This window comes from Anarrhichthys ocellatus, unplaced genomic scaffold (genome assembly GCF_004355925.1).
Source record: "Anarrhichthys ocellatus isolate YVR2014 unplaced genomic scaffold, GSC_Weel_1.0 scaffold9, whole genome shotgun sequence".
NCBI lineage: Eukaryota > Metazoa > Chordata > Actinopteri > Perciformes > Anarhichadidae > Anarrhichthys > Anarrhichthys ocellatus.
In genome coordinates, this window is record NW_022280039.1 from 8,360,168 (window position 1) to 8,384,115 (window position 23,948).

General features: G+C 40.1%; 3 protein-coding genes across 4 annotated transcripts in view; all 3 read right to left on the reverse strand.

The window, feature by feature from the left end:
• Window positions 1-3,011: 3,011 nt before the first annotated feature.
• LOC116384749 (vesicle-associated membrane protein 8-like) lies at window positions 3,012-5,890 on the reverse strand. Of its 2 annotated transcripts, XM_031849690.1 has the most exons (4): window positions 5,404-5,890; window positions 5,251-5,316; window positions 4,505-4,669; window positions 3,012-3,535 (listed from the first exon to the last, which is right to left on the reverse strand). In XM_031849690.1, the coding sequence occupies exons 1-4, from the start codon at window positions 5,410-5,412 to the stop codon at window positions 3,350-3,352; spliced, it is 426 nt and encodes a 141-aa protein (XP_031705550.1). In that variant the 5' UTR covers window positions 5,413-5,890; the 3' UTR covers window positions 3,012-3,349. The 2 variants fall into 2 exon arrangements, with proteins under 2 accessions (XP_031705550.1, XP_031705549.1); XM_031849689.1 differs by having other exon boundaries at window positions 5,251-5,890.
• A 94-nt stretch (window positions 5,891-5,984) lies between these two features.
• LOC116384750 (vesicle-associated membrane protein 8) lies at window positions 5,985-12,876 on the reverse strand. The gene is made up of 3 exons (XM_031849691.1): window positions 12,644-12,876; window positions 10,179-10,340; window positions 5,985-8,034 (listed from the first exon to the last, which is right to left on the reverse strand). Exons 1-3 carry the CDS (start codon window positions 12,656-12,658, stop codon window positions 7,849-7,851), a joined length of 363 nt encoding a protein of 120 aa, XP_031705551.1. The 5' UTR covers window positions 12,659-12,876; the 3' UTR covers window positions 5,985-7,848.
• Window positions 12,877-14,464: 1,588 nt separating this feature from the next.
• Window positions 14,465-23,948, reverse strand: part of ncaph (non-SMC condensin I complex, subunit H) — an 11,010-nt gene continuing 1,526 nt past the window's right edge. Inside the window, exons 4-18 of the mRNA XM_031849426.1 lie at window positions 23,755-23,847; window positions 23,122-23,239; window positions 22,792-22,928; window positions 21,810-21,999; window positions 21,552-21,634; window positions 20,233-20,420; window positions 19,651-19,796; window positions 19,144-19,250; window positions 18,095-18,214; window positions 17,801-17,908; window positions 17,077-17,220; window positions 16,791-16,901; window positions 16,514-16,590; window positions 15,156-15,231; window positions 14,465-14,811 (exon numbers count right to left, since the gene is read on the reverse strand). Of these exons, the coding sequence (XP_031705286.1) occupies window positions 14,752-14,811; window positions 15,156-15,231; window positions 16,514-16,590; window positions 16,791-16,901; window positions 17,077-17,220; window positions 17,801-17,908; window positions 18,095-18,214; window positions 19,144-19,250; window positions 19,651-19,796; window positions 20,233-20,420; window positions 21,552-21,634; window positions 21,810-21,999; window positions 22,792-22,928; window positions 23,122-23,239; window positions 23,755-23,847 (1,758 nt within the window). The 3' untranslated portion in view covers window positions 14,465-14,751. The remainder of the gene's footprint in view (window positions 14,812-15,155; window positions 15,232-16,513; window positions 16,591-16,790; window positions 16,902-17,076; window positions 17,221-17,800; window positions 17,909-18,094; window positions 18,215-19,143; window positions 19,251-19,650; window positions 19,797-20,232; window positions 20,421-21,551; window positions 21,635-21,809; window positions 22,000-22,791; window positions 22,929-23,121; window positions 23,240-23,754; window positions 23,848-23,948) is intronic.

Sequence of the window (23,948 nt, forward strand, 5' to 3'; positions counted from 1 at the left end):
AATACATCTAATATTACTGGTAATGTGCTGTTTCGAGAGGTGAAGCAGGAAAGAGCTGGTCCTGAATCGGTTTCTATTCATCGTAACACATGTTATCACTTAAACCAAACTGAAGCTGTGATTACACAAACAGTATCAAAATCAGTGGACTCGTTTTCTGTGGTGTGTCATCAGATAAAGCAACACTATCATCATACAGTTACACTACTTTATGGTACTCTTACTACTTCTACCACCAATATGAGTAGTAGTAATACTATTACTGCAGTAATATTTGTATAGTTTAATAGTTAAGTACAGCATTTAGTAATCGGATATGTTATATAATGTTAGAGTTGGCCTATAGTTTCTTATAGTATACTATAAAATAGTAGTGTAGTGTTGTACAGTACTGTATTATAGTCTTGTATATACTTACTGTATAATAGTATACCTTAACAATATGGTAGTATCGTAAAGTAGTGAAAAACATCAAACTTTACTTTTATCATCACATACATATATGAAAATATAGTATAGTCTGCTGTAGTATAGTATAGTGTGTAGAGTATAGTATAGTTTAGTTGTATATAGTATACTCTAGTGTAGTCTAGTAGTACCATAGTATAGTATAGTACTGTAGGGTTATGTCGTATAGTGCAGATATCTACTATACTTTATTATATAATTCTATACATAATTGTACAGTATTTTAAGTATAGTATAGTATAATAGTGGAGAGTAGTTTAGTACTATACTCTACTATATTATATAATACTACACCACACAATAGTATAGTGTATGTATGTATGTATGCATATTAAGGTGATATGTTAATCAGGAATTTCAACCCAAATCTGAGAGCATTGCCTCAGTTAAGCTGCATCAGCCTCTAATAAACCTCAGACTCATTTTCACTACCTAACGCTTCATCACAGTGAACATATAACCACCATATTACATCTGGGATGTACTGAGGCAGCGTGAGAGACTTAGTCAGGTCAGAGCTAGTGGAGTCAGAGACCCGGCCAACAAAAGACTTCTTCAGGGAAAAGCTGCACAAATACAAAGGCCATATTCAGCATGCTGATCACCCTCCCTTCATATCATTGTCTAGAACTCGTCAATGGATGGCACGCTCACATCCCCATGACTACAACAGCCTGAGTCCAGGCTGATTTCCCATCAGTAGTGAATGGACTTTCAGTGGATCTGCTGTTTGTGTTTGTCTATGACGCTGTTACAAAACCTTGTCACGCTTATTGTCATGGGGATAAAACCTTGATATTTTAGTCACGACTTGTTGACAAAACAGCACATTCATTCTGATGGGACATAGAGGTTTTGTGTTGTTGAGTCAACAGGAGAGGTGGGGCCTGTTACGGCATGTTCTACACTCTGTCTGGGTCCTAGTTTTACCTTACTTAGTTGTCCTGCAGGTTGCTTAGTTTGAATGCATTTTGGGGATTTATTATATGTTTAGTGGGCATATTTCAGGTTTTTCAAACAGAGTTGTCAGTTAATAGACGTTAAAATGTAATCGATCCTTATTTGAAAACAGATGTGTCAGAAGCCTCACCAGCTGGGCCTGGTTTGGAGAATACCACCCTTTTCTTTTCTTTTCTTTTTACTGCATTCTTCACAGTACTCATAATATGACCCACTTCTGTTCTGATGTTTGCAAAGTTAAATGTCCTTTTCAGTCAGATGATTACAGTATTTCAACATTTCGGGTTTTTTGCTATTGCTCTGTTGTATTTGTATTACTAAAGCCTGTGAACACACTGAACAGAAACCAAAAGTGTGCCTTTACAGTTTCAGCAAAAGGCTGCTCTGAATCGGCAGCGAGGCTGAGAGTATTTCCCTCACATCTACTTCCTCAAGTCTCCAACTCTCTGTCTCCATACAGCAAAGGTGTAAAAGTAAACACTGTAATATTTATTACATATCAGAGCATTGAAACCATTAAATAACATAAGTTATCAGGAAAAAAAAAGCCTTGTGAATTCTGCTCATCAAACAAAATAATAAATAAATCTTGAACATAGTGGGAGACCTGTTGCAGCTAGAGAGCCTGAACATGATCTTGGCCTCACACAGCATGGATCAGCTCAGTATGAGGGTGTGAAAATCGAATTCAACAAGGACTACAGGGCCCCCAGAACCATGTAAAGAAATAGTTATCTGTTTATACAGAACAAACAGCGCTCATGGGTCCATTCTTTATTAAAAAAAGAAACCACACAAATAAAGCAATAAATAAATAGCCCCTCGGTGAACAGATACGTTCATTAACACATTGGTTAAATTATGTTGCAAATATACATGAAAGTGAGAATGTTGACTATTTGCACTTCATAACAGGGATTATCCTCCATCACTAGACGTGTGCAAACAGACATGAGCCTTAAACATCTGACCCTGGTGTTTATTGAGTCAAAGTATTGCTATCTGGTGCCTCCCAAGTGGTGCTTGTTTTTCTCTCACTGCCCTAAATCTACTCTTCACTGACCTCTGCTGCCTCACAGCAGCTTCTCAGCAGCAGGAACACTACGAGCTGAGTCAAAAACATGCAATATCTCTGCGAAAGGCATACTGGACACAAAGGTGTTACAAAATCCTGTCTGAACTATTTGACAAGTAGAAACAGAATTTAAATGGATTGCTGCTGATGAACTTTTTCTAGATTGCCGGATGTTTTGGGGATTATTGGATTTTTTTTATAACACATGGTCCCGCGCTTGGTTTTTAATATTTGTAATCTACTTAAAACATTACTCCAACACAGTATTACAGTCGATTTTTGCAGATGACAGAGTTCTGTGTGTATTTGCCTCTTCTCACACTCAAGTCATGTCTAGATTACAGACTTTCTTAAACGCTGCAGAATCTTAAATGTATTGCCTATAAGGGAAACTATGTTTTATACTTCGCTCTCTCATCTCTCTGCCATTCATACACTTAAAGGTAAATAAAAACAATATAGCCTGCAAATGACAGAAATATTTATCTTTTTTTATAAAAAAAAAAAAACACTGGCATTTAAAGAATTAAAACTGTGAAAATGAATATTTGGTATTTATGAATATATTGGTTAAAAGATTTAACTTAGTGAGGAGGAAAATATTATTGACATGTAACATTTTTATGGCAGTTTTCTTTTCATGTTTGTCCTTTGAGGACATTAGAACTTAAAGTGAGGCACAATGGTTAACTGTGCAAAAGCCTACGCAACAGCTGCTGTCTTTTTTTTATGTACAAATGTACAAATGTTTTAGGGCCACTGAGATGTTTGAGTAATACTTTGTATACTTTGCAATAGGAAACTTTGTTTATGATTTAATTCTGTCTGTATGTACATAATGTGTGTTTATGGCTTGATGGTGGTAGTGACTGCAGGAGGCCTAGAGGCACTGACGGGGATGACTCCGGTGGCCAGCAGGATGATGATGAGGACGACGATGAGGACGACCACCACGATGAACACGACCAGCTTTGCGTTCTTCCACCAGTAGGCGCGAGCAACTTTCCGGGATGTTTTTTTAAAGTCCTCAGCCTGAGTAGGGAGGCAGACAAGACATTGAAGTAACACATTGTGTATTTCTGACACACAGATTCCCTTAAAGAAAACAGACCCCGAACTCATCAGTGTGTCCCTCAAACTTCATTGGCTCCATCCTCCAACAATACCTGAATCAAATGTCATTGAGAAGAATTTTTTTACAGAAAGCATTTAACGACAATTATTGCCCTTTCGACAACAGAAAAAAAATACAATAACATCAGAACCACAGGCATATGTTAAAGATGCAATGTGTAAGACCTGAGCAGAATTTTAGTTGAAAACATTTACCGAACATTATCATCAGAATGTGAAGAGGTTACAGTGCTGATGTCATGTCTTTGTATTGTGTTGCAGAGATATCTACTGAACTGAGCACGCTAACCAGCTAGCCCCGGCCCATCCTGTCTCGTAATACCATTTGTACTTCGACTGACTTACCTACAAAGCGAAGTGGTCAAAGCAATCATTAACGGTGTCAAATACAACTGTGCTTTTCCTGCTATGACTAAACTAAATGTGTGCCTGAGATAGCTGGGGGTTGTAAGTTTCCAACAGGTGCTCAGTTAGTTGGCAGTTACTGTAATGACACGCCTTTACTGACACATTTCCTAGAATGAGAAAACTAGGACAGGTTGTGCATTTTACAGAAAGCAGTAACTTCCTCACCTATGATGAGCTCTACAACCTGTGCAGTGAGGCATTTGGACCTCAGACAAAAAGGTTGTTGGGTTAACGAATTCCGTCACCTAACGAGGTGCAGCTGGACCAATGCTTTGCTAAAAGGTGCCTAAAAAGGCCACTGGTTCTGTACTGTAATGGTTTGAATATGGGATGGCCTCTACTGACTTGTTGTACTGGTTTACCTGCTGATGATGAACACTGAGGTCATAGTTTAACAACTTCTTTGTTTAACCTCCCAACCTCATTTTACACAAATCATAATAAAAAGATAAGACCGACCTCTTTTTTCATTTTCTCTGCCGTATCGAGAATGTCGAGCCCCTTTTCTCCTCGTTCTACGACTCGTTCCACGTTTATCTTCATCTCCTCTTTGACTTCGTCTACCTGGTCCCTCAAGGCCTGCATCTTGTCCTGTGGTGCTGCTTCTGCAACTCCTCCCTGCTCCTGGGATGGGGTATGAGAGAAGTTAGTTACTAACTAATTAAAGAATTTAACAATATTTTACAGTTTAACTACTACTTTTTGTATTTAAAAAAATATTTTCCAAAGACTGTCCCACTTCAACTTTTGTTGGTTCTGGATGGTAGCAGTAGAAACAAATACTGTAATAAAGTACAATTTTAAGATAGTCCTACTTTACAAAAGTATTTATATTACTTTTTACTTTTAATCCATTACATTTCAGGGAGGAATACTGTATGTAAAAAAAACATGACCCTTTAAAATAATTTTTGTTAAATTTGAGTTTAAAACGTGAGTAGTTGAAGCAACCGTTGAGTAAAAACAGAGTAGTTGACGGTTAAGCACTGAAGTGACAGATAGTTGAAGTGCTAGCATTTTAAATTGTAGTCAGCTGAATCACATATACATACATGTATATATATATATATATACACACAGTACATACATACATACATACATACATACTACTACCACCACGTGGTACTTTGCCCACAGATTAAGAAGGGTCTGCCAAAACAAACTTTGCTCTGTTGCCTATAAAAATGAGGTGATTATTCACTCACCATGTCTGTCTTGTCTCTTGCTGTGTTTGTGCTAAGACTGTCACATGTCATGGTTGCGTGAGCTTCCTGAAAAAACAGGTTCACTGGTGATGTCATCTTAATAGTAGGTGACATCAAAAAGTCCAACCAACGAAATCATTAGAATTTATTTACCAGTCCCATCGCTCCGCCCGTCCTGTCAAATCAAACTGCCTCTCTCTCCAAAGCTGACAGCCCATTGCTTTACACTGAGGATGGACTCCTCCCTGAACCTGTTCCAACAGGAACAAATTACATCATATTAAGGAAGTAATGAATGAACTTCAGATGCCAGAAACACAGCACAGCAGCTCCTCATGTACCTGAATGTCTCACCTTTGTTGCCACGGATAGTGGGCCGTCTCCCTGGATGGCAATGTCGGTCTGTCTTTTGGTCGCTTTGTTCGCTACGTATGTCCAGCCGGAAATACCCGAGCAACTATTGTACGGTTTTTCCGTGACCATTCCTCAAATTTGTTTTTTTGTTTGAAACCTAAAATGAATAAAACCCCAGAAATATGTTTTTTGGTAAAAAATAAGAAAACCAAATACCAAAAGAAAAAATGACAAAAAAGAATGAGCAAAGATCAGAATCCGACAACAAAAAAGTAAAAACTGCTCTTTCCCCCTGTTTTTGTTTAAAAAAAACCAAACGATATTTCCTCTATCTCCACCTTGTGGCACTTCAACAAACAGCAAAGGAGAGGACAACAGAGTAGAGGGAAAATACTATTTATTTCATAGCAGACCATTAAAACCATTAAATGCCACTAAATAATCCTGTTAATCAAAACATTCATGTACATCACAGGTCAGCTGAGCAGGATGCTGGCATTTCATCTGTTTTTGGGAATGTGTTGATTTCAAAATGACAAAGAGTTGAAGACCGTCTGCAGCTGGAGCCTGTACACGAACACACGCAGCATTACCCAGTTGAGAATGAGAGTACGGACAGGCAAAGAGATTATTAGGGCTACTGCACCCCAGAGCCTTGTTAAAAACACAACGGAGAGCCTCATTTTCATACCTACTCCTAGAAAATGAAAATAATTGAACTGTACCATTTTATGTTTTTAAATTTGCATAGAAATCACATACAGCCTTCATCGGTTCATTTTTGATTAAAAAAATAGAACATAAAGCATTAAATAAATAGCCTCTAAAAGAACTGTTAACACATTAGTCAAAGGCTGACGCAGATATACATAACGGTGAGACTATCTGGACTATTTACACTTCATAGTGGGCATCATTTTGACCTCTTTGAAGCTAAACTCGTTCTGTAAAAGCAGGTGAGACACACAGAGTCTTTACTCCGGACTGTTTTCCTAGTGGGAAGCTGTGACTGCGGGGGTCTGTTGGCTGACATGGACCCAACAGGGGGAGCCATGGAGGGGCTGTAAATGATCTCTCTCTCTCAGCTGGTTGGCTGGAGGAGCCTGATCCTCCAAAAACTAGAAGTGTGGGAACAGAACTTTATCAAAGTACAAAAAGGCATGCACTTGAACTGCAACAGTTCTAGAGTTAAAGCGCAGTTAGGAAACGCGATGTTAAAAAGACAGATGTTACTGCAGAGTACAAATCTACAACTGTGTGTTTTCTTCCCTTCTAAAAAGGACCACTCATTTCTGTTGAGTAGAGAAACGCAGAACTACAAATGCTGTGTCGTTTTCACACTTCAGATCCCGTCATCAGTTACATTTTATAGCCCAAACCGAACTGCTGGACTCTGTGTTGTAGCCAGCGGTAAACGAGCTCACCGTTCTCAGACTCAACACAGTATTGCTTTATAAACTTGGACTGTGGACTATTACAAACAACCCTTCAAACATGAGCCCTCCACACAAATAAGGAGCTGCTAAAATAGTGCTAAGTGTACACATTCAATAAACTTTTAAAAGAATTTCTATGGATAATTACCTTTTCTAGATTGTCTGACTACAAAGCACTTTGAAAGGAGTTAAGCCCACAAATGGTAACATACATATCCAACACACAATCCAGCATTTTATCAAATATAGCGCGACCTAAAATTGTTCCAAATTCATCAGCAGAAACAACACGTTGCCCGATTTCCTTTAAAAACTGCATCTTTCATATGATACAAAGACCAACCAAGACCAAAAGAATGTCTAGTAAGATACTTGAGTAATCCACATTCATCATTTCCTTCCACACACACATTAAAGGGACTTTCTCTTTGACAACTGAAATAAGTGTCCAGTTAAACAAAGAGAAGCGGGTATGTAGCGTCCTTTGAGAACAAGGACTGTTTGTTTTTGCTGCTGTCAGGTGAAAAACCACAGACCTTCCAGACACCCTCATTTGATTTCCCACAAATTCAAAAATGTCTACGCTGGAACTGTGTTTTTAAAGGGTTTCAAAAACCACGAGCCATTAAAGTTCCTTCGTCCTGGAAATCCAATACAAGCATGAAAGTTACCAGTAGAAACCAACTCAGAAGTAAAAAAGATTTCACCAGACAGCAGTTTGAGTCTATATATTACTTTGCACACTGTGCAATAACAATGCGTTTGTTTATGATTGCATGTACATTATGTGTGTGTGTGTGTTGTGCGTTTATGGCTTGGGGGTGGGATTGACTATAGGAGGCACAGGGCTACTGATGGGGATGACTCCGGTGGCCAGCAGGACGATGATGAGGACGACGATGAGGACGACCACCACGATGACCACGACCAGCTTCACGTTCTTCCACCAGTAGACGCGAGCCACTTTCTGAGACGTCTGCTTGAAGTGCTGAGCCTGAGCAGGGAGGGAGACCAGACAAACAATCGACTTCTTTCTTTACAGTTCTTGTACAAGGGGAATAAAGTAGTCCATGAATATGAGACATGAATCTACACATAATTACACTCCCTCCTCAGCACTGTGGAGGTTAGTTTGTGGCTTTTGCCAGTTACACCTACAGTCTACGGGCACATCTATGAGCTACACTAATTGTCTTTTTGGTTCTTCACAGTTCATTTCGTTTGTCTACGGAGGCTCGCTCTACGGCCGCCAAGCGGGAGCATAAACAAAGCTTATTGAGCTTGGCTCTGTCTAAAGGAAACAAAACCTGCCTACCAGCACAGCAAATCGCCATCTTTATGTTTGCACAGATAAAAAAAACGAAAGACATAATTTACTAATTAGTGATCGTCTACTGCGTTAGGGAAGGTAAGCAGATAGTGTTGCCATTGGACAGAGCAAGACCGGCTGTTTGCTTGTTACCATTTTTGCTGCTTTTTTCCCCCAGATGGACAGGTAGCTAGTTAGCTATGCAGGAAGATTAGCTTTTTAAATTATTTTGATAGCTGATAGAGATGAAAAGAGAGGAACTGCGGAGAGGAAGAGGGGTAACATAGAATGAAGGTCCCTAGCTGGCAATGAACCGGGTGTGTTGCGCCCTAAATATGTTGGAAGATGACGTAACGTACTACTGTTGGAAACAGGCGTGAATAAGCACAACACTTTGAAGTGCTGAACTTTGGGAAGTGATTAAGAGATCCAGAACCAAGCGAACACTTAAGACGGGCTCAGACTACAGGAGTTTAGGGCCAATTTAACCCTGGTTCACCCCTCTAGATCCGGTCTCAAACCTCCCTTACCTTGCAACAATTTTCATTGAAATGAATGCATTTCTCTACAGATAAAAATACCATCAGAGTATGTAGTAAGTAACCAACACTATTTATCACCAACACACACAACCTAACATCGGCTACTCTTTGCGTGGCTGAAGAGGCTCGGTCTCTGCTACCGACTCCTTTATATCGGACATACTGTAGACATCTCAATCATGTGCCATTGATAATGGTCGTGCCTGGTTGTTGTGCATGCTGGTTCACTTACATGGCTTTCTGGCACAGCTGAATGACACAGAGCCATTATTAATGTCATTAGATGCAGCTGTGCTTTTATGTCAAACTGACTGCTGAGAGAAAGGTTGAGTAGTGGGAGACAGCAGGACGATGTTTGTTTTGTACCGGTGCCTCAGACACTTTCTGTGATAATTCCGTGTGAAACACGATTTACAGGTTGTGTAGTTTTAAGGCAGTGGTCACTTCCTTTCCTACGATGAACAGTCGGCCTTTTTCAGAGCAGACATTTCTCATGTCACATGGCTACTTTAAGCTATACTATGTAGCATTGTTGTTTGCTGTTCGTTAACACACAGCACATACAAACAAAAGCAATGTAAAGAACCCTTTATCCGTCACAAATCAACGCTTTATATCACAGACACTAAAGGTTGCATCGATATCAGACGCCAAGGCTCTTTGCTGATGCCCCAAAACATCCCAAACACAGCGAAATAAGAAGAGAAAATACAAACAGAGGCTCTCTGTAGATACAGTTACAGCTACACACTTCTAGTGGGTCATAAGTGAGGATTTTTGAATCAGTCTGTATAATCTGGATGATGGCTGATTAGCATGGCTTCCTGGGACACATTAATGGAACTGAGCCATTGTTAATGTTATCAGCTCCACCTGTGCTTTTAGCGCTATGACCAAATCTAAATGTCTACCATGAAGAAAGTCTATACAGCCTGTGCAGGGAGGCATTTGAACCTCAGACAAAAAGGTGGTTGGGTTAATGAACTTAATCACCTAACGAGGTGCAGCTGGAACAATGCCTTGCTAAAAGTTCTGAATTCAAAGTTTAGGTTAGAGCAAGAAAAAGGCCACACTTAGCCAGATTCAAGACATTACAGAACACAAATAAATCGGACTATGTGACTTGTTATGGTTGGCCTGATCACTATCACTGTCATTGCATACCAACCTTTTTGTTTTTCAAATTCACAGCACACCAAAGATGCAGCGGTGCGTATGTAGTCCACATGTCGACCCGCTTCTACGCAGACCAAAGGCGAAAGGATAAACTCATGTGGTAAGACTCACCCCTGCTTGCAGGTCCTCTGACTTGCCCATTAGGTCATCCAGTCTCTCCCCTCGGGCCAGGATCCGGTCCACGTTCTGCGTCATGATGTCTTTCACTCCATCCACCTGATCCTTCAAGGTCTGCACCTTGTCCTTCGGCTCTTCCGCTTCTCCTCCCCGCTCCTGGGATTCAGACCAGAAACAGGGAATTTAAGAAAAGTAGTTGAGGAACAAAGTATAACACATGGGAGCTGCGATCCATGTCCAAACTTTATCCTGTAGCTTTTATCAGTGTTTTTAGCCGTTTGTTTTAAGGAACTTAAGATGCTAAAACTGGGCCAGGATCAAAGGCCATCACGACTACGTGCACTTACAGTCTATGTGTCTAACATCTTTGGACTAGTTTGTCTGCTCCTTGACATCATGTGGAGTAACTCAAGGGTCAGTCATTAGATCAATTTACTTTGTAATGACTGCCTCTAGGTCACACAATCATAACACATCTATCAAAACAAGTGATATCAAAGTGACTGGTTGTTTAAATCTGTTCTCCGGACTCATTTTTCACCAGAAGACCTTTAAGATTCTGTGAGTTATTTCCTCTCATCTCCTCGTGACTGGGTTCATCTGTCTTACACCAGCGCAGGTCAATAAAGCAGCAGACTTTAAAAGGAATGAAACGATTCTCTGTCAGTCTTGTATTTTCAGACAACAATGTGCATGACGACAGCTGGTGGTGGCTCTGGGAGTCCCTCGGGCTGCTGGCAGTCAAACAATGGTTCATTTCTGGGAATGCCTGCCGCAACACATTTGCACTCACCAGGAAGATAAGCTGTGATCTTACACAGTCGTACGTGTGATTTCAAAGCAGAAATGTTAAATGCAGTGTGGTTGGTGTGTGTGTTATGCACAGTGACTTCCATGTCCCATGAGCCAGCATCAGACGGTAAACAAAACTGTCTCTAGGAAACAGAGCAGGTTTTGCTGCGTCATCTATTGTCTACCTTCTCTCTCTCTCTCCATTCTTGTCCTCCCTCTACCCATTTCATTGTCTTATGGTTCATTATCTCCCTTCTTTCATTGTTCTCTTCTTTATTCGGTTCACCTTCCCTCAACTGTTTTTCTTTTGGATGACCTTTTAGATGCCCTGTTGTGCGTCCTGTTTTTATTTATTTATCTCTCTCTCTCTCTCTCTCTCTCTCTCTCGGCCCACTGAATGGCTGACAGGTATCAAGTATCAACATTTGCAGAAAGAGGGAGACAGAAACGACAAGACGTTCAAGCACTAATGGCTGCATTAAGTGTCCTATTCAAATATTTGAACTGTTATAAACCTCGTTGAGGAAAACACAAATGAGTTCCTCTGTTGAGCATAGAAAGTTCCCCCAGTCTTCCAATAAAACTTGACAACTCAAACAAAAGCGTGACGATAAGGCACCTTGTAATAAATACTTATCTGATGCACAAGGAATAAGAACGATACATAAGAATGAAATAAATCAAACATTTGTCTGGGGATGTAAATACAAACCACATTAAATCCTCACTGCTCACTTCCTAATCTAGTCAAATGTGGAACAACTGTAATCTGTATGGCAGGCACTAGACTGAGATTTTCCTTTTATCAAAGCACCCAAACAAATGCTGAGGTAAAACAGTGACACAAGTCGTCATGAATACAATAAATAGTAATAACAGCACTCAAGTAACCTTAAATGTACCACTATAAGATCCTGGGAGTCCCTCACAGCTGAAGCTAATTAAAACATGTTTATAATTAAACAAAGTCAGCAATTTGAATCTACCTTGACATGCAGTTTAAGGTTTAATATTAAGTACAGAGAATGTTTGAATTAATTTAAAAAATAATATCAGTGAAGCAACACTTCACTCAATAACATGACAACTTTTACAACGACCTTAATGTTTAGTTAATACAAAATATTAGCCCAATGTAACGCTACTAGCTATACATGAGTGTTTAAGTATCTAATCTAAGTTAGCAAGCAGTGAGCTCGAGATGAAATGGGACTCAAAGTGTTGACTTCTTAAGAGACTAATTGGGCAGTTTAGAGACGTCACGAGCGCTGCTGTGCCTGGGTTTTACCTTCATCAGCTGGTAAAGTAACATTAAAGTGACACATTGTTAAATGGAGTCTGGCTACAGGCGTCAGACTCAAGCGACAACAAATGAAGCAGAGTTGTGAAATGTATCGTTTTAGTGCGACTAATCCCACCTGTGACCGTTTGGTTTCTGCACTGAGTGTAATTAGGCCATTTTGTTAGCTCACTCCGGGACTTTTCTTTCTCAACAACGAAAAGTTAATTCATGTCAGTAACGTTAAGACTAGATGCAACAAAGCTACTTTATTTTATCCGGATACACACCTGTTGCATATAGTGTCTGACGTTACACATGGTGACGACGGAGAGGCTTTCTAAACAATACAAACAACAAAACACAAGCGTTGACCATCATCTCTTACCGGATCAAACTCCATCTTGTTGGAAACAAAGCCCTTTGACCACAACCCGATGGATCAACTCTCCTCCAGTTGACGCTGTTATTTAAAAAACCTTAAAAGCTTTTAGTAGATCTGAGAGTTAGATGCTCCAACAACACATCGAGGACGTTCCCTCCTCTGTTTAACTTCCTGGTTGTTGTTCAAACTGAATTCCTTCGCTTCGAGTGTCAAGTGGCTCAAATTACAACCAGTATTTTCCCGACCGCGCTCCTCAAAATAAAGCACGTGTCGTAACTTTGCAGCGTGAAGACAGTGGTCGTGAAAAAGTTTAAGGTAAAAAGTGAAAAGGGAATACTTTTAAGGACCATATTTGTAAGTTGTTAAACCATATTTAACCGTGGTATAAAAATATCCTGAAAACAGCAACAAATACATTTTTTACAAATATTGGCTTGAAATGACATAGAATGAAAGCTCTGAAGAGTGCCGTTGATTCAGCGTGAAAACATGATATTTTATAATACATTTGTTTGATTATTATTTTAGTTTATAGTATATTTATTAACCTTATGCATTTTGTTACCGTCCACGTTGCACACAAGTTCTACTATGGCAACAGTTTACTTTTATTTTGAAGGCCCTGTTGTTGTGCAACCCATGTGACTTCATGATCAGGATGGCGTCAAGGTGTTCATTCAAGGTGCTGATATGATCACCGAATGAGGGACCAATTATATCATCATCAATGTCAATAGTTATGAATCGTCATTGTTAAAAAACCTTGATTAAATTCCTCCTAATCAAATATATTCCTTCACCAAGAAAAAATAGTTCTTCATGAACATCAGGTGTGTAGATAGCTAGGCTACAAAAACAAGTTATTGGATTGGTAACGGGAATAAGTTTATTATATTACACAACTGGAATTTGAATTGACAGCTTTTAGGACAGTGATGTTTATTTAATAAGTCAGAAGAAATCAGAAGTGGGGATACATTTGTACATTTTAGAAATATATATTGAAAATGTGAAACCACTCTTTCAATTTGAAACTAATTCACCAATTCAGACTCTTCACTCTTCTATTGCTCCACAAAAAGACTTGTTTTGCCACTAAATAACCAGATTTCTCTAAATCCCGCGATTTTACAGCATAACTGTTTTCCATGGGATATATGCATCAGTGACATGTACTATAATTTCTGCCAAATTGCCAGAAACTTGTTTCATCATGCACTCTCAGGCCCAAAGTATCGTTTCTTCACAGGAATATAACATTAAAAACTCTATAACTTCTTAATTGGCTTGTCAAAATCAGTCATTTCTCATGTTGCATTGCTGATGGCAGTTGTGCAACATTATAATATATAGACCATCGCAACTCATTCGTTAACACAATAAATCAGTATCTACATCAGCAGCAATGTTCCATGTCCCAGATCGCATTTGATTGAATAAAGACGTCGCGCTCCACATAATTGGTAATGGTGATCAGCTGAGTGACTCCTCCCTGTCCTGCAGCTCCTTGACATGGTGACGTCATACCGAGTCCCAGCCAGCCACACCAGCACCTGATCAACCGGTTTGGCTTTCATCTAAGGCGGCAGCGGTGAGGCTTCAATACTGTTCATTACCTGCCGTCATATTAAGACAACTACTGCAGGCTGCTCTGAATCACAAGCTGCTAAAAATAATCAAAGCCATTAGAGCCATTTTGGGAGAACAATTTGCCTGGCAGGCATTAGCAAGTGTGCCAAAAATACTGCCGGTTGCATTATTGAAAACACTAATTGTGGGGGGAAAAGGCGTAATGACTGGGAATTAACTTCTACAGCATGTTTTAGAAAAAGGCTTTTATTTCTTTTGACAATATACATTATTTGTGCAGTGGTTGAGCAGTGAAATTATCTACACACAGAGTACAGAATAATAGAAGAAGCAAATCCTAGTGAAGGAATAGAGGCAGATTTGACTTTTAAACGGTTGCTATAAACCGTATTTGCTACAAAATGAATAAAAAGATTGATACATCTAAACAAGCGAGTGGTACAACAGTAAAGAGTAAAAGAGACAAACAAGTAGAGAATAGCAGCGATTTTCCAAAGCAACATCTCATCCTATATTTCTCCTCAGTGGCCTTGTCTGATGATGATATCGGACATGTCATCAACCTTCACCAGCTCCAAGTTCTGCAAAAGACAAAACATATTCCACATTGTACACTACAATAAACAGATATGCATACTTTACCTGTTTTCAATAGATGGCCACAAGTCTAAAAAAAGACCATTTCAGTAACTCTAATGTTTGTAAGACGAAGCAAAACTCCAGTGTGAATAAAACATGGACGGTTCGTACACGTTTCCTTTCAAATGTCACTCTCTCTTTCTACATTCTTAGTTTGAGGTATTTCATGTTGCATCGACAGGAAGATTATACATTTAGACGGCGATGAACACTACTATGAGCAGCAGAATACACTGTAAACTGTTTCCTTTTTGCCTAATAAACACCAAGTAAAAAATAAACTCACCTTTTCATTGGCAAGATGAAGCAGAGCAACAAAAGCCAGAGGCACCGACAGGTTCTGAGCCATCGTGTTTGGCAATCTGGATCGCCACAAAGAGAGAGAGAAAGGATAAAGAAAGACAGACGCAATACATTTTCCATTCCATCGATCATGCTGTTCAAATCGAGTGCCTTTAATGAAATGGTACTTTTAAGTTCTGCTGCTAGCTGGTTCACAGTAGGGTTAACGTGATGCATATCCAACCAAGCTAAACGGCAAACTTTTCTCATCAAATCTTAACGGGATTTGAAAACTTTTCCCAGTTGCCATTTTGCGTGGGGCCGAACAACGGCCCTTTGCTGTCATATAGTCACACCATACCACGGCCTGAATGTAGCCATTTCTGTTATAAAACAGTCATCAAGCATGGCAATAGGAACGATCTACACATATTCCGATTCAAATAGTATTTAAATGAATAAATAGGCCCTTGAGTCCCGAAACCTGTAAATGACAGAGCATTGTTGCACTTCTGGAACGGTGGTTGCTTTAGAACGTACACTAGCAGCTAGCATCCCCCCCCCACCACAGACTGGCATTACATTGACTTCATTATCGGGCTATTTATGTGTTAGCTGGAGGCGTGTTGCTTGGTGTGTGTGCGAGGACGTATTTGCTCCACTTTCTATGGTCCTCGAGTTTCGGTTACCAATAGCTCTGGAGAGAAGTTTCACACTGGTGGCCATAATCTCTCTGGTGTCGAGACCCGTATCCTGTATTTTTGAGTCGTGGTGCTTGTAGGCAGTGGTTAGTGTTTTTCTGCAGAGTTCTTGCATATTCTGGGAAACACTGTCGAACCTCATTTCTACGTGGCGCTGCATTTCTTTCAGCAGGCGGAATGTTGTGTGGAGACGGGCGCTGCTCAATCCACTCCTCCAGAGAATGTTTCTTTAAATGTTTGCATTCTGAAGCCGGTTTGAGCACATTTCATCTGTAACCTGTTCTGTGATGTCGGGAGTGATCCAGTGGACCATGACAACACATTAGTCTAACACTTTTTTTTTTCTCAGACAGGGATGAGACGTCACAGCAGTGGTATGTAGTTATTCGATAACGGCTATCGACCAATCAGATTGCTTGATTTGAGCTACCAGTTATATAATTATCAAACAAGTCGATGTAACCCTACAGATGAAAATCTGTCTCAGAATTTAGACACATACAAGAGATTGTGTTAAATCTACACTTCCATATCTAAGTCGAAGCCCCGATCAACGACATTTAAAATCTGTACAGATATTTGCACGCCATTGTCTATTCAGTCATTATTGTTGCTCATTAGTACCGCGCCATGGCAGGCATGGTAGGTGGTCTGCTGGTACCTTTGAAGCAGCGTCTTTGTGGTCTGACTGAAGACTTTCTCCCCACACACTTCTTGTTTCTCCACAGTATCCTCCTCCTGTAGGGAACATTAAGGCAGAACTAAAAATACAGACTGGTACAAACAGATACACACAGCTAAATCTCTGACTGGCTGAATGTCTACACTACCTACCAAATGTGAGCAATGACCCAAGATTTGAGTTTCAAACCTAAAACTGATGAATTCATCATCGCATAGACCCGCTGACACATGGACAGTCCATCACTGTGATTTACCTCCGTAGATTTGTCCGGGCTTTCGGTCAGAAGAGTCCACATGTTGTTTTTGAGTCTCTTCATGTCCATTTTCTTTGCCGTCTTAGCATAATTGATCTCAATCATGTTGACCTACAAAAGCAAGCAATAATGGAAGTACAAGTATTTTAACTGCTAAGTTATAAATCGGTCAAATTCATGCATAGTAAATATTATTACACAAGCTTTTGAGCAGAGGGATGCTAGCTCTAAAAAAGGCCAAGACCAACCTACAGAATAACCTGCGCTAACATCTTGTGTTGCTCACCCTGTGTGGTTGAGGAACCAGATCATCCTCCCCGTAGGTTGAGATGCCCTCTTGGTCTTGTGAGGGCGGAGGTATACCATCACCTGAAGGCTGTGTATCGTCTGAACCGGCAAACCCTTCGCCATCATCATCACTGTCGCCACCCTGAAGAGGAACATGGCCAAAGACATGCCAGAGGGATAATCATTTGAGATGTGGTTCCTAATCAGTTTTATTATTTAAATCAGAGTTCTCTATCTTTGGTTCCTCAGGAGATTGGAAGTCCTCACATTTAGCAGATTCTACAGTACGGTGATATCGTGCTAGACAGCTTTTTCAAGTCACTGTGAACATATTCACAGTTATACCGATAATGGAAATTGACCACGATAAACTTTGTATTTTATTGTGATCAGTGATAAAATCCTATACCGCCCCACCCGTACGTAGGACAGGGGCTGATACATCACAGACATGATCACTGTAAACTGTCGTATGCACTAAAGATCCTCCCCGCTCACCAGCTCTTGAGTTTAAGTTTGATCAGCTGGACGAGAGTTATTTACACAGATCATCCTGTGAATCCACCAGGTATCTCACACACAGGGTCATGCTGTACACATCTTCATACATCCATAATATTTTATAGTTAAATCACCCCACTGCTACTCTTTAGATAAAGAAAAGGCTAATAACATAGAGTAAAGTCAAGAAGACAAAAACAAATCAAATCAAAAGTTCAGACCTGAAGACCTGGACAGAAGTTGGCTGTGTCGTTGGCATTGTTGTAGTCGTAGTCGCCAATACCTTCTCCGAGCTCTCCAGACAGCCTCTTCTGGCCTTCTTGACTCAACTAGAGGAAAGAAAAAACAAACATATCCTTCTTCACACAACACAAACAAAGGATCATCATATATTTACAGATATATGGTGACTGTAGCATGTCTCAATTTTGTGAAAAGTCAAATTTTGTGAAAAGCTGATGAGCACAAGAGTTATGTGTATGTTGATAACGTTGAGCTGAGTGGCGAAGACTCACCGAGCTGGAGGGTTTGAGGTTGAGCTGGGAGAGCGTCTCTGGGGGAAACTGGAAGTCCGCTGGCAGAGTGGTTTTCTTATTGCTTGCACTGAGGGCAGACTTGCTGTTGGTGGTGGCAGCCTGCAGTGGGAGAGCACACAATGTTCAGTTCAGATATATTTATATATGTTTCCTACACATTTTCAAGCTCTTAATTTGACCGTGTTCAGAATTTTTGGTTAGATTTCATCTGAAACCCCTACAGGCAGGGATGTCATCTTTTAGCTGAATATATTATTTGCAGATTTTGTGCCATATTTCACTGACTTTAACTACGAGAGCTAAAACTGTAGTTGCATCATATCTGTGGTGGAGTTATGTGTCAAGGCATCATTCAAGAGCCTGTGCTCAGAGAAGCAGACGTAGCCGTTCATGATGGATGATTTGAAACTACCAGAGAAGCTGAAATTCTAAGATGTTGTCAGGTCCATTTCACAATCTGGTTTCATAGCTACAACTATCCCTACATCTAATCAAACAAGCTGGACTAGTCAAACATCTCAACTGTACTTGGTTAAGTATTGATACTGGTTCACCAACAACTAAGACCAGATTTCCTGAATGTCAGGCTGAGACATAAAAGGCCGCCAGAGCTGGAAACACCAGCTGCATCCAAAATAGTGTGCTGCTATGACTAAAACACCAAGAGTTGCCAAACATCTGCCTAAAGGAAACAATATCCGCCTACCGGCACCTCTAAAGCTCCCTAATTAGCACGTTATATACGGTTTGTTGAATTGGTACAAAAAAATATGATAAATAGTGAGATTTTGTTGCTTTTGGACCGAGCCGCCGGCTGTTTCCCAGTTTCCAGGTTTTAAGCCAAGATAAGCCGGCTGCTGGCTCGAGTTTTATATTTACTGTACAGATAGAAGTGGTATGAATCAAACCCTTTAAAAAAAAGCATATTTCTCCACGTCGCACCATTCCTACTAAGCAATAAATGTCAGGCAGCATTTATACCAGATGACACTCTTTAACTGGGGGCAAAAAGCAAAGAGGGTTCCTACTCTCGTGGTGCGGAAGTAGGTGTCAAAGTTGACATCATCATTGAAGTCGATTTCAAAGGTCTTCTTGGGCTTCCTTTTACGCGTCTCCTTGTCCGGCAAATGGTCCACTGCAGCAGATTTAGGAGATGAAAGCAGACAGATGAGAGGGATCAATGTTGTTGCACACATTCAGCAGAGGAGGACAACCATTAGAACATCATCTGGGCCGTTAGAGGAGATGTGAAAGCCTAATTTATCCCTCAAAACACAAAAATAACCCTAATGTGGATACATGCAGTCTATTATGCTCAATATAATGATGCTACATTTATCAAATGAAATACAATAGGCAGACTATTGACCAAAAAAGAAACAAAGCTCCACATAAAGACAGCAAAATAAGACATTTATTGTTAAATTCTTTTAGCACTAGGTCACAGATAATAATTAACATGTCTTGCTCATGGGCACTTACTTTGACACCTCAATTGTCTCTAATTGTGTGTTTAAACCATGGTTTTCACTCACACTTGTGCTTTGGCTTGAACTGCCAGTAGCCGGGGCCAGCCCACGTGGCCATGGTCCTGGGGCTGAAGTAGGAATACTCCCTGGGCTGAGAGGACAGCTGCATACACATGGTGGTGATGTCTCCCTCTCCGATGGGAATCACATCCCTGTACCACCGTCACACCAGCATGAGAAACCATTCAAACCAGCGAGCACAGACACAAATCAGCCCTCTGCTAATAGAGCCGGCACGAGTGGGATGTTGACCCATTCAGCATGGCCTAATGAATTAAATACCTGGTGATAACAGGCAATGCAATTACTTAACCCCCATGAATACATTTCAAACTAGCAAGCTTAAGTAGACATTAAGCAGAGGCTATAGAACCTAGTTGAGGATTTTATCTTATTCTAACACAAGGAGCATTGAAATAGTGCAGAAAATAGAGCCATCTCTAGAAACTTGAGCCTGAGACTATTAAAAAAAAAAAAACTAAAAAAAAAAAAAACTTTAAACAGAAAAATAATTGAATCAGAAGGTCTGTGGTTAAATGGTGAGTTCCTCTCAGCAGAAGACTGCTCTTCAACCATCCACTGTCTTACCTCCCTTTGCCGGAGCCGGAGGCTTCACAACCGTCCTTGTACTCCTTGGATCTCTCCTCACAGTCACCCACTCCCTCCTCGTAGTCGGCATCAAAGTCAGGGCAGTCATCATCTTCAGGCTCGGGCTCAGCGTTCACATCAAACACGTGTTCCCCCTGCTTGATTTTCTCCAAGAGCTGATTCATGGTCTGGAAGAAAATGTACACTCTCCGTCAGCTGGGACCTGACTGTCTCTGTAAATAAGACTTGTGCAGTTGTTTTATGATCATATGGGTGTACGGTAGTGGATCCTAAGCCTAAATCGGTCATCACTTTAGTCTTCAGAGCATGTTGACATGCACATTTTGGTCTTTGTTAACAAACTTCTTTTAGGTCAACATAGCATGTCAGGGTCCCTGATTATATGTTCGCTCAATTTACCGATAGATCCACATCATACGGTCAAGCTGAGTGGATTTTAAAGAGCAGCCTCTGGTGGACCACAAGGCAAACTACAAAGAGCCCGTCACACTTATAGACTGTACATTTTGAGTTGAACAGGTCCCAACAATTAGAATATTTCATTTGAATTCCAAATTGATAGTGACAGCTATCGTATGTACTGAAACAAAGACGTTTCCAAAACTCGTTAAAAAGATGTACGCGTTGTAGCAATAGGTGGACATTGAAAGGCTGTTATTTTGATAATATAACTGGATCAAATATCCAGCTGTAGGTTTCTAACAAGATTTCTGCAGGGTTCACCAAGTTAATTTTAAGATGTTTTAAGATTTAGAATTATTTCTATATCACATTTTCAGTACTTAGCACTCAGTATTCTAAGGACATAATTAATTATATGGACGTGGATAAGCGGCATACATGGATGAATGGATAAACCAATGACAAATGATTAATTGTAGTCTTTGTTATTACGAGACGATGAGATTCCTAACTACTGTAACTAGTAGTAGAGACAGTATTTAACGGTCTGATGCTGCTGACTGAATTCTACAAAAAAGGATGGATTACCTCCTGCAGCACAATCCACTGACACAACAATCCAACTGTTAGATTATAGGTGTTTAACATCTCCTCATAGTCTGCAAATATTTACATGAACATTTTGGAAGCAGATATACATATAAACTGGTAACGTAAAGAGAATATAATAAAGGATCAAATGTTTCTGTATGGTTGGCACTGTTTTTTCCATCTCCAAGATGGCAAACTTTTAGGAGGAATTGATGGTTTTATTAGCAATAAATCTGAGAAATATGAAAGAATTCCATCAGAGCCATTTATGATATTAGGTTTGGTGGTTCGACAGGTTCTCTGACCTGCTCAGGGTTCCAGCTCGTGAAGGAGAAGTCCTGCAGCGAGGGGCAGATGGAGCTTTTCTCCTTGGAACGCTGCAGTCCAGCTGGCAGAAACAAATGACAGAAAGATGCTCAGAATGAACAGCCTCAACACCAATAACACAGATAGAAGCCTACAATTTTGCCTACTGACAAATCTAGACTGAACTGTACAATTCAAAGTCAAGTTTGTAAATGACATTTACATAAATTGTTTTTTTTTTTTTTTTTTTTTTTTACCAATGAAGGGGGATGCATGGACTGCCTGGGGAGGTGGAGGAGAGTATGATGGTGTGGACTGCAGGAGGGTCATGTAGGAGGGAAACAGCAGCTCGCAGCGACTGTTCTCACTGAAGAGAACCGACAGGAAGACTCCGGCCGTGCTGCTCTCATCGAAAGACGAGGCCATCCGCTGAAACATGGGGTCCACCTGGGTGGGTTAGAAGGAAAGTTGATCAAGTTCACAGCCATTGATAACGGTACTAAAAAGATCAAAAATACTTAATATGCTGAAACAGACTTCAAAGTGAAACGTCCTTTATTTATGGTAATGTATTTTTGATATCCGAGCAGGAGGATCAGTTGGGAATGGAAAGAGGCGGCTATCATCTTTAGATAAATATCTCACGGCTCTTAAGATGATAGCTCAGTGACCCGTGTAATATTTATCTCAGTCATCAACTTATCAGTGAAATACTCAGTGGATATAAGGCGATTATTATATTTTAATTAATGAAAGAATGATATTCTGTAACTGCAGGGTTGTTGCCTTGGCTTACACTTAAGTGTCCTTTGTACACGAGTGCATACGAAACTTAGAGAGTATAGACCTCAGAAGAAGATAAACTGCCACTCGTGATTTTTCTTGGGAATGTCGCCACAGACGCACTAATGCAAAGGTTTTCATCAGTGGGCTATATGATCAATCAACATTGTGTTACATCAGTCAGCTATAGACAGTGACTCAACAGACATGTATCAAAATGAAAATCTTCAGGATTATTTCTTGAACGGGAATTAAATGTAGTCCTGAGTTCCTCATAAGGTTCATGTGGATGGAGCAGCTTTCAAGCACATGAACTAATGAGATTTGTTTTAATTGAAATGCAATAGATTTAATGACACAGAAGATAGTAAATATCAATATAATTCTGCCCAACAGCACAGCTATCGTCCCGGGTGTCCATTGAACGAACACTGTTGTGTAAAGATAACACCATACCTCACACTTTCGCTCAGAATCCCCGCTATTGATGTTGCCAAGGTTCTGCTCTACTGTCCTCTTAGGAGGTCTCTTTCTCTTCGGCTGCTTGGCAGTCACTTCACCGTCATCTCCGTCCTCCTCCTTCGGACCATGGTCTGTATAATCACAAATAAAGAGAAATAAAGAGCAGACAACTTCAAATAATGGAACAATGTGGGTAGACCACAATTTACATTCTGTAGAACAAAGCTCAAAACCCTTCATCTAGTTCCAGTGTAATCAAATGAAAATCCAACAAGTATATTTATATTAAAAAAAATAAATAAATCACATCGCCGAGGCTCTCACCTTCTCCTGGTTTGGTCTCAGCCCCCAGGCCGCCCAGCACCCTGTAGGCATCAGCATGAACAGCATCCACCCTCACAGCATAGATCTTTGTACTGGCATCCAAAGTGCCAGCTGCCACCTATCAGAGGACAGACACACACACACAGAATAGTCAGATCATGTTTATTTACAGTATATAGCCCAATATCGCAAATTTGCCGAAAGGGGCAATGAAAACATCATACGCACTGCTGGTGAATGCTGATTATTCCACAGTACGGTTACCTTAAATCACTGAATATGAACCACTGCTCATATTTTCTTCACTCTATTCATATTTTTAATAATTACAACAATCCCTTCAGAGTTTTGTAACAGTATGTCTGCAGCTGTCATTAGGTCAACTCATTTATCAAAAAAGTAAACAGATTTTTCAGATAGACAGCTTAGTTTCAGACTTGAATGCGCTACTTCACTGGACTCTAGACCCTTAAAGGGTAACATAAAACCTCTTCATATATCCGCCCAGGCCATTTATGTAGATCACCATTTCTTCAAAGTAAATCACAGATTTAGAGAGAAAATCAATCCAAGATACATTTTTGTTGAGATGACTACAAAGTCTGTGTGTGATATATAAAAAAAACCTCAAACCTTGAAGTTTGTGAGCTCAGAATCCTTCTGTTTGAGAATATCAGCCATGTAATCAATCAGATGCAGACCAAATGCATTTTTAGTGGTGATTTTCTGCCAAAAAGAAGAACAAAATAATTTGATATTTTCTTTCAGGTTGTAAGACTCCACACACACACACACACACACACACACACACACACACACACACACAC